At 49.9% G+C, this 12,781-nt stretch overlaps 1 protein-coding gene across 4 annotated transcripts in view; it reads left to right on the top strand.

The window, feature by feature from the left end:
- Positions 1-11,810, top strand: part of LOC131495887 (small G protein signaling modulator 1-like) — a 48,139-nt gene extending 36,329 nt beyond the window's left edge. For 2 of the 4 annotated variants that reach the window (XM_058701057.1, XM_058701059.1), the window contains 6 exons: positions 1,949-2,024; positions 5,201-5,363; positions 6,923-7,075; positions 10,298-10,365; positions 10,645-10,790; positions 10,924-11,810. In XM_058701057.1, coding sequence (XP_058557040.1) covers positions 1,949-2,024; positions 5,201-5,363; positions 6,923-7,075; positions 10,298-10,365; positions 10,645-10,790; positions 10,924-11,199 — 882 coding nt within the window. In that variant the 3' untranslated portion in view covers positions 11,200-11,810. The remainder of the gene's footprint in view (positions 1-1,948; positions 2,025-5,200; positions 5,364-6,922; positions 7,076-10,297; positions 10,366-10,644; positions 10,791-10,923) is intronic. The other 2 variants (XM_058701058.1, XM_058701060.1) reach the window with 2 other exon arrangements.
- The last annotated feature ends 971 nt before the right edge of the window (positions 11,811-12,781 follow it).

Below are 12,781 nucleotides of genomic sequence, written 5' to 3'. Positions count from 1 at the left end.
AGCACATGGTGTGCGTTACCTTCAGTCTTCCCGCAGCCCCATGAGGCAGGTGCTGTTCCTGTACGCCCTTCACCCAGCGAGAAAACTAAGGTTCAGAGAGGTGATGTGATTTGCCTGTGGAAACACAATCAGTAGCCACAGTGGCCAGGATATGGCAGCTGGAGCTGAGATGGGGGGAAAAAAAAGTCCTGAGCCAAAAGTCCAGCCATGGCTTCTGAGCTTTGTGGCCTTCAGTAGGCCAGTTTGCCTCCCAACCCTCAAGTTTCCACACGTGTAAACAGTGCCGGTTCCAGGGCTTTGGCTAGATAGTTTTCAGACTTGGAAATGCCGCTGGCGAAGCCCAGCTTAGAGCTCGCTGAGCTCAGAGGTCAGCGCTGTTCACAGGGTGAGTGCTGACTCAGTTGTGTGGGGCAGACACTGCAGGGCATGGCCAGGGATGCTCTGAGTTCTGTTTTCCCCTCCAGGAGGCACCCGCAAGGAAGGGGAGAGGGGCATGGAGAGCCTGCGATCGCTCTCTGGTGGGTGCACTGCTGAGCTGGCTTGGCTGAGGCCGAGTAGGTCACGGGGCAGCCAGGAAGGGAGCGGCTGCTCATGGAGGGGTTGGATTCAGAACTGCTCCTGTTACCCCATGTCGCAGCCCTGGCGATGTAGAGCTGGGACCGGCCTTTGAGGTCATCTCTCTTGGCCTTCTCAACCTCAAGGTGGTGAAACTGAGCCTCTAGAGAGGAGAAATGCATGGCTAAAGCCCCATGGTGACTGGGGGCTGGGCAGACTGGGGGCTGGGCAGACCGGGGGCCAGAATCCAGCAAAGCAGAAGGGTGTTCAGGCCACTGGTGAGTCATCTCTGTGAGCAGAGGCACGGCTGCCCTTTCAGCACTGTGTCGCTCACTCCTGGTGCATCAGGGGCTCTCAAAAAAGATTTGTTGAGCGTGTGAGGATAGTAGGAAAACACACCCCCAGGGAGTCAGACAGCCTGGAATTCGGTGTCTGCTCTGGGCCAGCTTTACTTCTCTGGGCAAGTTTGCTTCACTTTGCTGAGCCTCGGTTTCCCAAATTGAGGTCACAGACCCAACTGGAGGTGCCTGAGCAGGGATTGGAACCCAGAGATGCTAGATTCCAGGCCTGATTTATCACTATACCTTCCTGATTCTTTTATATGCTTGTTTCCCCTTCCTTCCTTCCTTCCTTCCTTCCTTCCTTCCTTCCTTCCTTCTTTTCTTTTCTTTTCTTTTCTTTTCTTTCTTTTCTTTTCTTTTCTTTTTTCTTTTCTTTTCTTTTCTTTTCTTTTCTTTTCTTTTCTTTTCTTTTCTTTCCTTTTCTTTTCTTTCTTTCTTTCTTTCTTTCTTTCTTTCTTTCTTTCTTCCTTCCTTCCTTCCTTCCTTCCTTCCTTCCTTCCTTTCTTCCTTTCCTTTCCTTTCCTTTCCTTTCCTTTCCTTTCCTTTCCTTTCCTTTCCCTCCTTGCTTCCAAAAATATTTATTGAGCACCTGCTATGTGCCAGGCACTGTTTTGGTCTCCATGGATACAGAAGTGAAGAAGATAGGTGAGGCCCTGGCCTCAGGGAATTTACATCTTAGAAGAAGGTAATAGTAAGCAAGTTTACAGGACAGGAGTAGCATATGTACCCAGAATGGACTGTAACGAGGTGTGAGTGGTGTCAGGGGAGGGCTGTGTCAGATGAGTGGCTCAAGGAAGATGACATTTCGTGTGACACCTGAGAAGAACCAGCCACGCAGAGAGCCTGAAGAGATAATTCAGCAAAACACGATGCTCTCACAGGCCCCAGGCCTCAGACTTACCGAAGGCGCCATGAGGAGGGCATGGAAGGAGACAAGTTATCAAAGCACCCCAGGTGGCCTCAGAGGGCCAGGAAGGCGACACAGGCCTTGGGGATGACCGCACCCTGGGTCGCGTTTGGGTCTCCCCGTCCAACTGCCTCTGCCCTTGCAGGTGAAGCAGATCATGGAGGAGGCAGTCACACGGAAGTTCGCCCACGAGGACAGCAGCCACATCATCTCCTTCTGTGGTGAGTCCGTGGACCCTGACCTGGAGAGGGGCTTCTTTCTCTGTGGGCTGCCTTGGGGGAGTGGCGTCTTTGTCCAAGGATTCTCACACCGTGTTTTGACTTTGTGACTCTGAAGTTATGTTTGGATCCCCGGGGGGCTCTGTGAGGGAATTTGGAACCACGGAGAAGTCGAGAGAAGAAAGGAAGAATGGCTTGTGTACCCAGCAAGAGCTGGTCACTGCTCACTCTGGAGGGACTGTCTTCCCCTCCTGTGGGCTCAGTTCACGGCTGCCCATCCCCCTAGTGATACTGGTCGTGCATCTGACGACACACTCTGCACCCTTTCCTCACCCTGCCTGTGGCTGTTGCCAAATGAAGGGGGAGGATGGATGGGCTTTAAAACCATAGGGAATTGGGAGCCATTGATCCATCCTAAAGGATCATGTCCAGCTGGCTCAGCAGAGGAGGCAGGCCTAGGGCTCGGAGCTTGACTTGTATCCTTGAACCAGCTGTGCTCACAAGATTCCAGAGATAACCATGCTGCCAGGTTCTTACTGTCCTTCCACAATGGCTACAGACACACGTTTTACGTGTGCCCACAGTCAGGGTTCAGCTTCTGATCCATGTGTATGTATAAGCAGGGATGTTTCTTTCTGCCTGAAAACCTTTTCATTCCATGACTGGAGTGTCTCACAGTGGAGGACGTGCTGTATCTCCCCTCTTGCGCTCTTGGCCCCGAGGAGAGGCCAGAGCGAGGAGACCTGGTCGGCCCTCAGCTTCATCCAGATGGCTGGAGGCACTACCCATGGGAGCACATGTCGTGACCTGGGAGCCCAGTGCTGTCAGGTTAGCCCCTTTGCAGCCAGGCAGACCTGGGTTCGAATCCCTCCTCTGCCGTTTGTTTGTTGGGTGACCTTGGCAAAAAAAAACAAAAACAAACAAAAAAAAAACACCTAAGTTTATTTGGAGAGAGAGAGTGTGTGGGCAGAGGGAGGGCAGAGAGAGAGGAAGAGAGATGCAGAGAGAGACTCTCAAGCAGGCTCTACGCTGTCAGCGCAGAGCCTGATGCGGGCCCCGAACCCATGAACCATGCGATCGTGACCTGAGCCGAAGTTGGATGCTTAACCGACTGAGCCACCCAGGCGCCCCCAGATTTCTTTTTAAAGTGAGATGTGTTTATTTAAATTACATATATACGTGTGTGTGTGTGTGTGTGTGTTTATATATTGTATGTGTATATATAGGTCTATATATATATATACGTCTGCATGTGTACATGTGTGTATACGCATAAATGTTAATGTGAGAATGTATATATGCCTAATTTTTTTTTTTATCCTGGACATCTCTATTTGCAAAGAAAATAATAGGCATACTTCAGAGTGTGCGGCCATGCTCACCCGTTGAAGATTTAGAGGAATAGAACGGGATAAAAATCATGATTCTCTAACTCCAACCCCAGTGTTTGGATGAGGGAGGAAGGGTGATGTCACGGCAGGGTGAGGCCTGCAGGGGCTCCCTGTGGTGTCTCTGCTCCATTGTGCCTTACGAGCCATTGTCAGAAAGACGCGAGGCATGTCTCCAGTGCTTGAACAGTTAATTAACTTATTGCAGTCTAAACAAAAGTGTAGTGTGTGCAAGCAAAAATGAAGATATTTCCGAGATGCTCGCCCAGAATATATTAAACCCATGGGCAGATTAGGCAGTAGGGTGGGCCTCCGTTCAAAGCCACGTAATCGCTGGGGCGCCTGGCTGGCTCATTCAGTAGAGCATGGGACTCTGGAGCTCAACGTTGGGAGTTCCAGCCCCACGTTGGGCGTGGAGCCTCCTTAAAAGAAAAAGTGTAATCATAAGGTCTTGAAGAAAGTCAAATAATTGCCAACAAAAAGAAACCAAGACAAGCAGTTGCACCAAACCTCTCGGGATTTCTCCTTGTGTGCAACATAACCTGGGCCGGGCTCTTAACCCTCAGGCTGCTGGAGTATTCCTTCTGTGGAGTCACAGTAACCAGAACTCTCACTTCTTGGGTTTTTTCCACAAGGATTAGGTAAGGTAAACCTTCACACTGGTCTCACACCCAGCAGATACCCAATAAGGAGTAGCTCTTACAAGATGCTCAGTTTTTCCATCAACGTCGATTATGCTCCTATGATACACCAGAGTGAGCTCCCTCCCAGTCTGCTGTGTAAGACAGAAGATAAGAAAATACTCAATGAAGCGCTGCTGAAAGTACCAGAAATAAGACTGGGGCCATCAGAATGGCCTGCACAGGGACTGTTTCCTGGGGGGAGGGGGGTGGGGGGGACACTAAGGCCCAGAGAGGGAAAGCGATTTGCCTGAGGTCACACTCAGGCAAGTCAGTGATAGAGCCCAGGCTACTGCCCAGGTCTCCTGCTCTGAGCAGGGCTGGGCGGGGTGTCCAGGGGAAACACAGACATGGGAAGATGATGACAGTCCTCTCTTCAGATCCTTTGTGGCGGCACAAGTGTTGTGAGCACACCTTGGGCTCAGACCTGGCTTTGGATCCCAGCTCGTCTGGGTGGCCCTGGGCAATTCAGTTCCCCTCTTAGGGCCTCAGTTTCCACATCTGAGACCTGGAGATGGCGTTCCTTTCTTCCTCGGCTGTGGCAGAGATGGAATGGGATCCATGATTTAGCTGTTCCTGGAATCACAATGGTGGGGACGATCATGTGATTCTTCAGCCCAGGTAAAGCCCACCAGTCCTGTGGTCGGCCTCCCCTCCCTCACCGACAGGCGTAACCGCTAACGTCCCTGAAGCGCTCACTATGTGCCGAACTATGTGAAGCGCTTGCCGTGCATTTTCCCCACCTCGCTTGCTGCAACCATGTCAGAGGCCTGTTCGTACTTTCCCATTTCACAGATGAGGATACTGAGACACAGAGAGAGGAAGTCATTGCCCAAGGTCACGCAGCCGGTTAGTGTCTGGGAGAGGATATGAACACAGACAATCTGACCTTGGGCAGCAAACACAGGTTAACTGCTAAGCTCTCCTGCTCCCTTTTGAGGGAGTGGAAGGCAGACAGACGTACGTGATTTTCCTTTGATGCTTTCGTGGATTTTGCGATTCTGGGGCGCCCCGCTCTCCAAGGCGCCTGTGTGTGGCTGAAGATCTGAGCTGGGCTGGGTGCTGGGGAGCACGGGTAGGGCAGGGCCTGCTGACCATCGTGTCCCTGCAGCGGCTGTAGAGGCCTGCGTCCTGCATGGGCTGCGGCGGCGGGAGGCTGGCTTTCTGCGCAGCAACAAGATTGCAGCTCTCTTCATGAAAGTGGGCAAGAACTTCCCACCGGCCGAAGAGCTGAGCCGCAAGGTGCAGGACCTGGAACAGCAGATCGAGAGCGTGTGAGTGCGGAGCATGGGGTATGGGCTGGAGCGTTCCCGCAGGGGACAGTCCAGGCTCCTCCCTGAGCTCTGCCAGAACCCGCACCTCCTGGCACTGTCTGCACTCTGCTTTCGCTCCTCAAACCCGCCAGACTCTTTCCTACCCCGGGGCCTTTGCACATGCTCTACCTACCACCCAGTTCACACGCCTCACCTTCCAGGGCTGGTGCCTTGTCATCATTCAGACCTTTCCTCAGTTATGGGTAAACTCCAACCCTCACCCCATTTCTCTTACATATCACTGCTTATTTTCTCTCCTGTGGTTATCACCACCTGTAATTATTCATTCCTTTGTGTACTTTTCACTTGATTGTTGTCTATCTCTCCTCCTTGGCTCTGAACTCCATGAGAACAGGCCACTAAAATCTGTTATTCCCCATTTTGTCCCCCGTGTCTGGACAGTGCCCAGCACCTGGTAAAATGCTCAAGAAATGATTGTTGAATGAGTAAGTGTCTGCTGTTAGCCAAACCCATTCCGCATGCAGGAAGACCAAGTTTAATGAAACTACTGTGGTCTCCATCTGCATGGACCGGTTGCTGACATTGAGGCAACAAGGGGAACGGTGACTTCACTCACATGTCTGGAGGGCTGATTTCCGCGGGGGCGGGGCCTGAGGGCATGTACGCGAGAACCTCCCACCAGAGTCCCGACCCGCACAGTTTGACTCTAGGCCAGAACCGCGGTCTGGAGCCTGGTCAGGGCTGGCAAAGAGGTTTCAGCTCCCATTGGTGCTAGCAGCCGCCCACAGGACCTTGTTGTGAAAGATTCCGGAGCTGTGATTGGGCTTCACAGGAAAGAATGTGTGGATTGATTCGCCATGTGTGTCACGGGCAAGAGAAGGAGAGAGAGGCGCACGTGCTGTGTGTGCCGTGGGTGATCACTCCACCTCAGCGGGTGGGAGATGGTCCTTTCCCTCCCTTGCAGGCCTGCCAGCCCAGAGCTGCTGGCCACAACTGTGGGACGGGCAAGGCTGTGGACTTAGCGTCACCGGCTCCCTTTCGGAATCAGACTCCTCAGCCACTTGGTGTTCAAGGTGCCTTCCAGTCCGTATGCTAAATTCCCAAGTGTTTGCTGATAACTTCCGAAAGGGAGCGATTTCCATGGGCCTTCCATAATATCGGGAATGACTTTCTCATGGAGGAATTAGAGATACCCATGCCAGGTGGTAGGAGAGAGCCATTCATTTCATTCATGCAATTGCTCATTCATGAGAGAGGGAAAGGGAGAGAGGGAATGAGAGAGAGAGATGAAGAGAAGTGTCGCCCTGAGAATCTGGCTTGCCCATCAACAACAGTATATGAAGATGTCTGTTTTCTCGCATCTTCACACTCACTGGGTGTTATCATTTTTTCAACACGTCACCCACTTGCCAGGAGCAAGGTGGGCTTTTGTTGTTTTAGTTGGCGTTCCTTCATTCCCTAGAGAGGTTGGGCATTTTGCTGTTTGCATATGCAAAAGGAGGTCCTGTTGGATCTCCTTTTTTGAGAATATTCCTCCTCCTTCTGTACTGGTCTTGAAGGCGAAACCAGATTCAGGGCCTCCAGGAGAATGTGCGGAAGCTGCCGAAGCTGCCCAGCCTGTCCCCACTTGCCATCAAGCACCTGTGGATCCGCACTGCTTTGTTTGAGAAGGTTCTGGACAAAATTGTGCATTACCTGGTGGAAAACAGCGGGTGAGTGAGAAAGAGCAGCCGCCGTGGCGTGCTCTTGCGCCACCTTCTGCCCATTGTGGGAACTGCACCCTATGGCACAAAGCAACTTTCTTTTCTCTCCTGTTGACGTGCACTTGATTTGAAAGCAATTAGATAAAGGCCTTCTGGATGTTTGCATCTAAATGAGCCCAGTTTAGAACCTGGGACTATTCAGGTGCTTCCTGCTAATACAGGATCTTCAAATTTGGAATGAGGAACAAGGATCTTGCAATCTTAGGGATCTTTTTCCTCCCATGAATGAAGTCTACAGTCTACTTGCTAACTGTGGTCCTAGAAGAGTCATGTAGCTTCTCTGTGTCTCTGCTGCTCTTTTAATAAATGGGACAGGGATTGTTGCCATTCGGGAGAAGAGGTGAGAAGGGGAGCTAGTGAGTACACAGTGTTTTGGAAATGTATGATACTTTTTTTACATTTTCTCTTCTAGCTGAGATTAACCTGGTGTAAAGGTTTTAGACTGTGAGTACTCTTGGCAAGCATTTATCCATGCATTCATTCATCCAGTAACTATTTAATGGGCACCTACCATGTGCCGGGCACTAACCGAGATGTTGGAGATACATTGGTCTTAAGTGTCATGTTAAGAGCTTGGATATTATGCTAAGAGCACAGAGGAGCCACTGAAGAATGTGGGCTTTTGTATAACCTGAGACTCTTCATTGCTAACACTCCTTCCAGCCATAGACAGATGGGGAGAGAGAGATAGACAGGGGGAGTGGGAAAGAGAAAAGACGATGAGGGAAATATCTGAGAATCTCCTCAGCTCTCGGTATTTGAAAGTGCCTGTTTAACCACATCTTCACATGCAGTGGGTATTATGATTACCTTTTATTCTTTGCCTGTTTGCTAGGAAAATATATATGAAAGGAGAGAGCGGAGTCCTTCCTCTCACGAACCTCACATAGTTTCAGGGAAAACAGGAAAATAGTAATTGTGGTAATATGTGGTGAGTATTCCAAGTCAGGTGGGTGGTGTTTAATTTCCTCTGGGTGGTCAGGAAAAGAATCCTGGAAGACCTGGCAGTTAATCATCCGTTCGAAGAGCATGTAGGCATTAACCAGGTGAAGTGGGTAGGGAAAAGAGTGTTCCCAGCCAAGGGAATAGCAAGTGCAAAGCCAGGAGGCAGGAGACAAATTGGAAGAAATCCAGGCTCTGGAGTCCAATTAATCTCTTCACCTTCTAGTAAAATGTGATACGTCTCTGCCCCGTGCCCTCGCATGGGTGCGGGCCTCTGTAGCTATCGCCTTTGGCATATGACCTTGTGTTTTCTGCCGAATGAGTCGGTAGAAGGAAGGAGTAATTTATTTGAGCAGCAGTGCCAAACTATCTCTTTATTTTTTTTGTCTAAACTTTTAATTTTTTTGATTTGCATAGAAGTTGTAGCATTAGCACAAAGAGTTCTCGCCTGCCCTCAGTGATCACATCCTACATAACCATAGTACAAATACCAAAACAGGAAATTGACATTGGTACAATACTGTTAACTAAACTCCATGCTTTCTTTGGATTTCACTAGTTTTTACGTACACTCATTTTTTTCTGTCTAGCTCTATGGAATTTTAGCATAGTTAAATTCAGTATAAATACATATATGTATTATTTAATTAAATATGTATTATTTAACTATTTAATAAAAATTACATATGTATATGTATTTTACTCCTAGTATAAATACAGTCTATAATTCTGTGTAACCAACACCCCAGTCACGACACAGAACTGTTCCAATGAAACCTACCACCCCAAAGAAGCTCCCTCGAGCTACCCTCCATGGTGACATCTTGCCCCCAGTCCCACCTGCTAGTTTTTAAGGTACTATTTCCAGGGTTTATGATCATGCAACAGTGCTGGTTTTCAGCATAGAGACTGAGTGGCAGAGTGGAAAGTGTCTTGAAGTTTTACCTTCCGATCTGACACCAAAATGGATAAACTTGCTGCTGAGAACGCACAGAGCATGTCCGTTCGGCTTCAGCCAGTATCCTGGTGGATAGAAGATTCCTCTGGGGTCAAATTACAGTGATGTTGCCACCCCTTAGCAAGAACTCCCTGGTGTCAGAGTCTGTGCTGTTGCTGTAAAAGCAGGTCAATATTTAATCCTCCCAACAACCTGGGCAGGTGGGTTCTGTCATTCTTGTCATTTTATAGCTGAGGACACTAAAGCTCAGAGAGGGTAGTCGTCACATGCCCAGGGACACACAGTGAGAGTGGGAGTGGCCGACCTGGGCTCCCACTCAGTCTGCCTCGCTGCAGATCCTGTGTTCTTCGACCCCTGCTGTAGGATGGGAACACCCAAGCTGGCTGGGTATAGCTTGCATCCACCTGCTGTGTGGCCTCCAAGAAGTCACTTACCCTCCCTGAGCCTGACATCCCTTGGGAAGGTAGAGCAAGGTCCTTTCCAACTCTAAAATTCGGTTCCTAGCTTGTAGGAGTTTGCAGAGAATTAGAAGGCACTACACAACAGCTCAAACAAAGAAGCAAAACCCGAAAACACTCAGCACAAACATTGTCTTGCCCATATGACAAGTTATTTTGAAGAGCCAGAAGTCAGGGGGCGCTTGTGAGCACGTCAGGCCAGCGTCATCCACATAGTTATCCGCGCAGGAAGTCCTGTTAATATAGCTTTTCCGTACACACCACAGCTAAAAAGCCTTTTATTGCCTCACTAATATTAGAAGAGCTGACATCATCTGAGCTCCCAAGCCACTTGGTGCCTGAAATGGAAGATGTGATAGAAGCTGATAGAAGCAGCCAGAAGCAGCCTTCTAATTATTACTCCCGTTACTCTCATTAAGGCTGTATCACAGCCATGTATTAAGCAGTTATGTGCCAGGCATGGTACTAAGTGCCCACATCTGTTGTCTCTTTCAAAAGTCCCTTTTTTTAATTTAAGTAAGCTTCACACCCAGCATGGAGCTCTACGTGAGGCGTGAACTCACGACCTGAGCTGAGATCAAGAGTCAGACACTTAACTGAACCACACAGGTGCCCCTCTAAAGTCCTTCTGACGGCCCTAGGATATATGTTTTTATTACCCCCATTTTACAGATGGGACATTTGAGGCTTACAGCGTTAACTGGGTAACAAGAGGGAGGCTGAACTCAGTCTGCTCTTAAGCATCAGGTCAGTGTCAATTGTGCGCCCTCTGCTGGTTCCCATCCAGACCTGCCCATCCTTTTCTCTTGCTAGTAAATACTATGAGAAGGAAGCCCTCCTGATGGACCCGGTGGATGGCCCCATCCTTGCATCTTTGTTGGGTAAGTGGTCCAGGGCTCTGAGCTTCATCTGGATCTCTGATCTTGGCTCACTGGTGCACCTCCTAAGGGCCTCTCTCGTTTCCCTCTAGCCTTCTCCATCAAAACTTACCTGTTCCCTGGCTCTTGCTCTCAGGCTCTTGTGCTGGACTCTCCTTAGCAGGACCCTGGGGCATAGTCACTGGCTGGAGGGGAGAGGCAGTGAGTTGGTGGCCCATCTGGGGGTAGACAGGAGGGTGGACTTGCAAGGCTATGGATTCCCAGCCCCTGTATGCTCCACAGTGGGGCCCCGTGCCCTGGAGTACACCAAGATGAAGACTGCAGATCACTTCTGGACTGACCCCTCGGCCGACGAGCTTGTCCAGAGGCACCGCATCCACAGCTCGCACCTGTGGCAGGACTCAGCCACCAAGCGTCCAGCCCTCTGTGTGAGTAGGGGTGGACTCTGGGGCCCTGGGAGGGAGTTGGGCTGAGTGCCAGACTTGGTGTGGAGGTGGAGAATGGAGTGGGACATTGAGGGTCACCGCAGGCCTCACCCTCCACCTCCCCTCACCCTTCCAGATCCAGAAGAGACATTCAAGTGGCAGCATGGACGACCGACCATCCCTTTCTGCCCGTGACTGTGTTAAGTCCCTGCACCAGAACTCCCGGGCCACGCTACTCTATGGCAAGAACGATGTTCTGGTTCAGCCGGTGAGAGATATCTGGGACCCGGATCTTCCACAGGGGGTCTGGCTTCCAGTTATACAGGAGGAGTTCCCTCTGGTTCCAGGTTGTTCATCCATTCATCCATGCATCTGTCCACATCTCCATCTCTCCATCCATTCATCCATATGACAACATTGCTTCTATCCGTCTGTCCATCTATTCACCCACCTACCTGTCTTTACTTCTACCTATCCATCCATCTATCCATCCACTCATCCATCCACCCACCCATCCATCCACCCACCCATCCATCCATCTTCCTACCCATGTTTACTTCCATCCATCCAACTACCCATCCATCTCCCCATCCGTCCGTCCATCCATCCATCCACCCATCCATCCATCTTCCTACCCATGTTTACTTCCATCCATCCATCTACCCATCCATCTCCCCATCCGTCCGTCCATCCATCCATCCACCCATCCATCCATCTTCCTACCCATGTTTATTTCCATCTGCCCATCCATCCATCCATCCACCCATCTTTACCTGCATCCATCCATTTGTCCATCCGTCTATTTAATTATCCATTTATTTTCCAGTCCATCTCTCCACCCACCTGTCCACCTAGCTGTCCATCCATCCATTCTCTTTTGTTATCACTCACTCATCAGCAAGTATTTATACTGAACTTTCCTTGTGCTGGATGCTTGGGATATCAGGATAAGTATCTTCATGGCTGATATATTTTTTAAATGTTTATTTTTGAGAGAGAACATGCATGGGGGAGGGGCATAAAGAGGGGTGCCTGGGTGGCGCAGTCGGTTAAGCGTCCGACTTCAGCCAGGTCACGATCTCACGGTCCGTGAGTTCGAGCCCCGCGTCAGGCTCTGGGCTGATGGCTCAGAGCCTGGAGCCTGTTTCCGATTCTGTGTCTCCCTCTCTCTCTGTCCCTCCCCCGTTCATGCTCTGTCTCTCTCTGTCCCAAAAATAAATAAACGTTGAAAAAAAAATTAAAAAAAAAAAAAGAGGGGGACAAAGGATCCAAAGTGAGCTTCACCCTGACAGCAGAGAGCCCAACGCGGAGTCAAACTCACGAGTTGTGAGATCTCAACCTGAGCTGAAGTCAGATGCTCAACCAACTGAACCACCCGGGCGCCCCCTTCACAGTTGATATTTATGGAGTGCTTTCTTTGTGTCAAGCACCATGATAAGTGCTTTTAACTATATTAACTCATTTAAAGCTGCCAGCAACTATTTGATGCAAGGAGTGTCATCCAAGATGATAACGCGGAGATGTGCACAGGGGGGAGTAAGTGGCAGAGTCCTGCTTTGAATTCAGGCTGCCTGATGTGGGAGTTGAATCATTTATCAATCACCTCTAGGCCTGGCTGGTGCAAGCCCCAGAGATGGGTGGTGAGCCAGGCACACAAAACCCCTACCCTCATGGAGTAGATACCCCTCTGCCTTTCCCTTCCTGAGACTGTGTGGATCAGTGTGGTGTTTGGGCTCAGCTGGGAGGAGGCAGAGGAAGCTGCCAGTCGCTCTAGCTCTGTGGTCGCAGTTGTGATCACGGGGTGACCCTGAGCGAGTCACTTCTCCCTGTGAGCCTTAATGTCCACATCACAATGGGTACAAAATCCTATCTCCTCAGATCTAAGAAGCTATGGATTTAAGATGCTCCATTTTTAAACATAACCATCAGGAAGTAAAAAAACGATACTAAGTTCTAGAAAATGTTTTCTCATTACTTGGAAATTTTATTTGACA

Source organism: Neofelis nebulosa, chromosome 15, assembly GCF_028018385.1.
Source record: "Neofelis nebulosa isolate mNeoNeb1 chromosome 15, mNeoNeb1.pri, whole genome shotgun sequence".
In the NCBI taxonomy this organism is placed as follows: domain Eukaryota; kingdom Metazoa; phylum Chordata; class Mammalia; order Carnivora; family Felidae; genus Neofelis; species Neofelis nebulosa.
The sequence above is the reverse complement of the archived record's forward strand: the minus strand, read 5'-3'. Positions and strand labels throughout refer to the sequence as shown.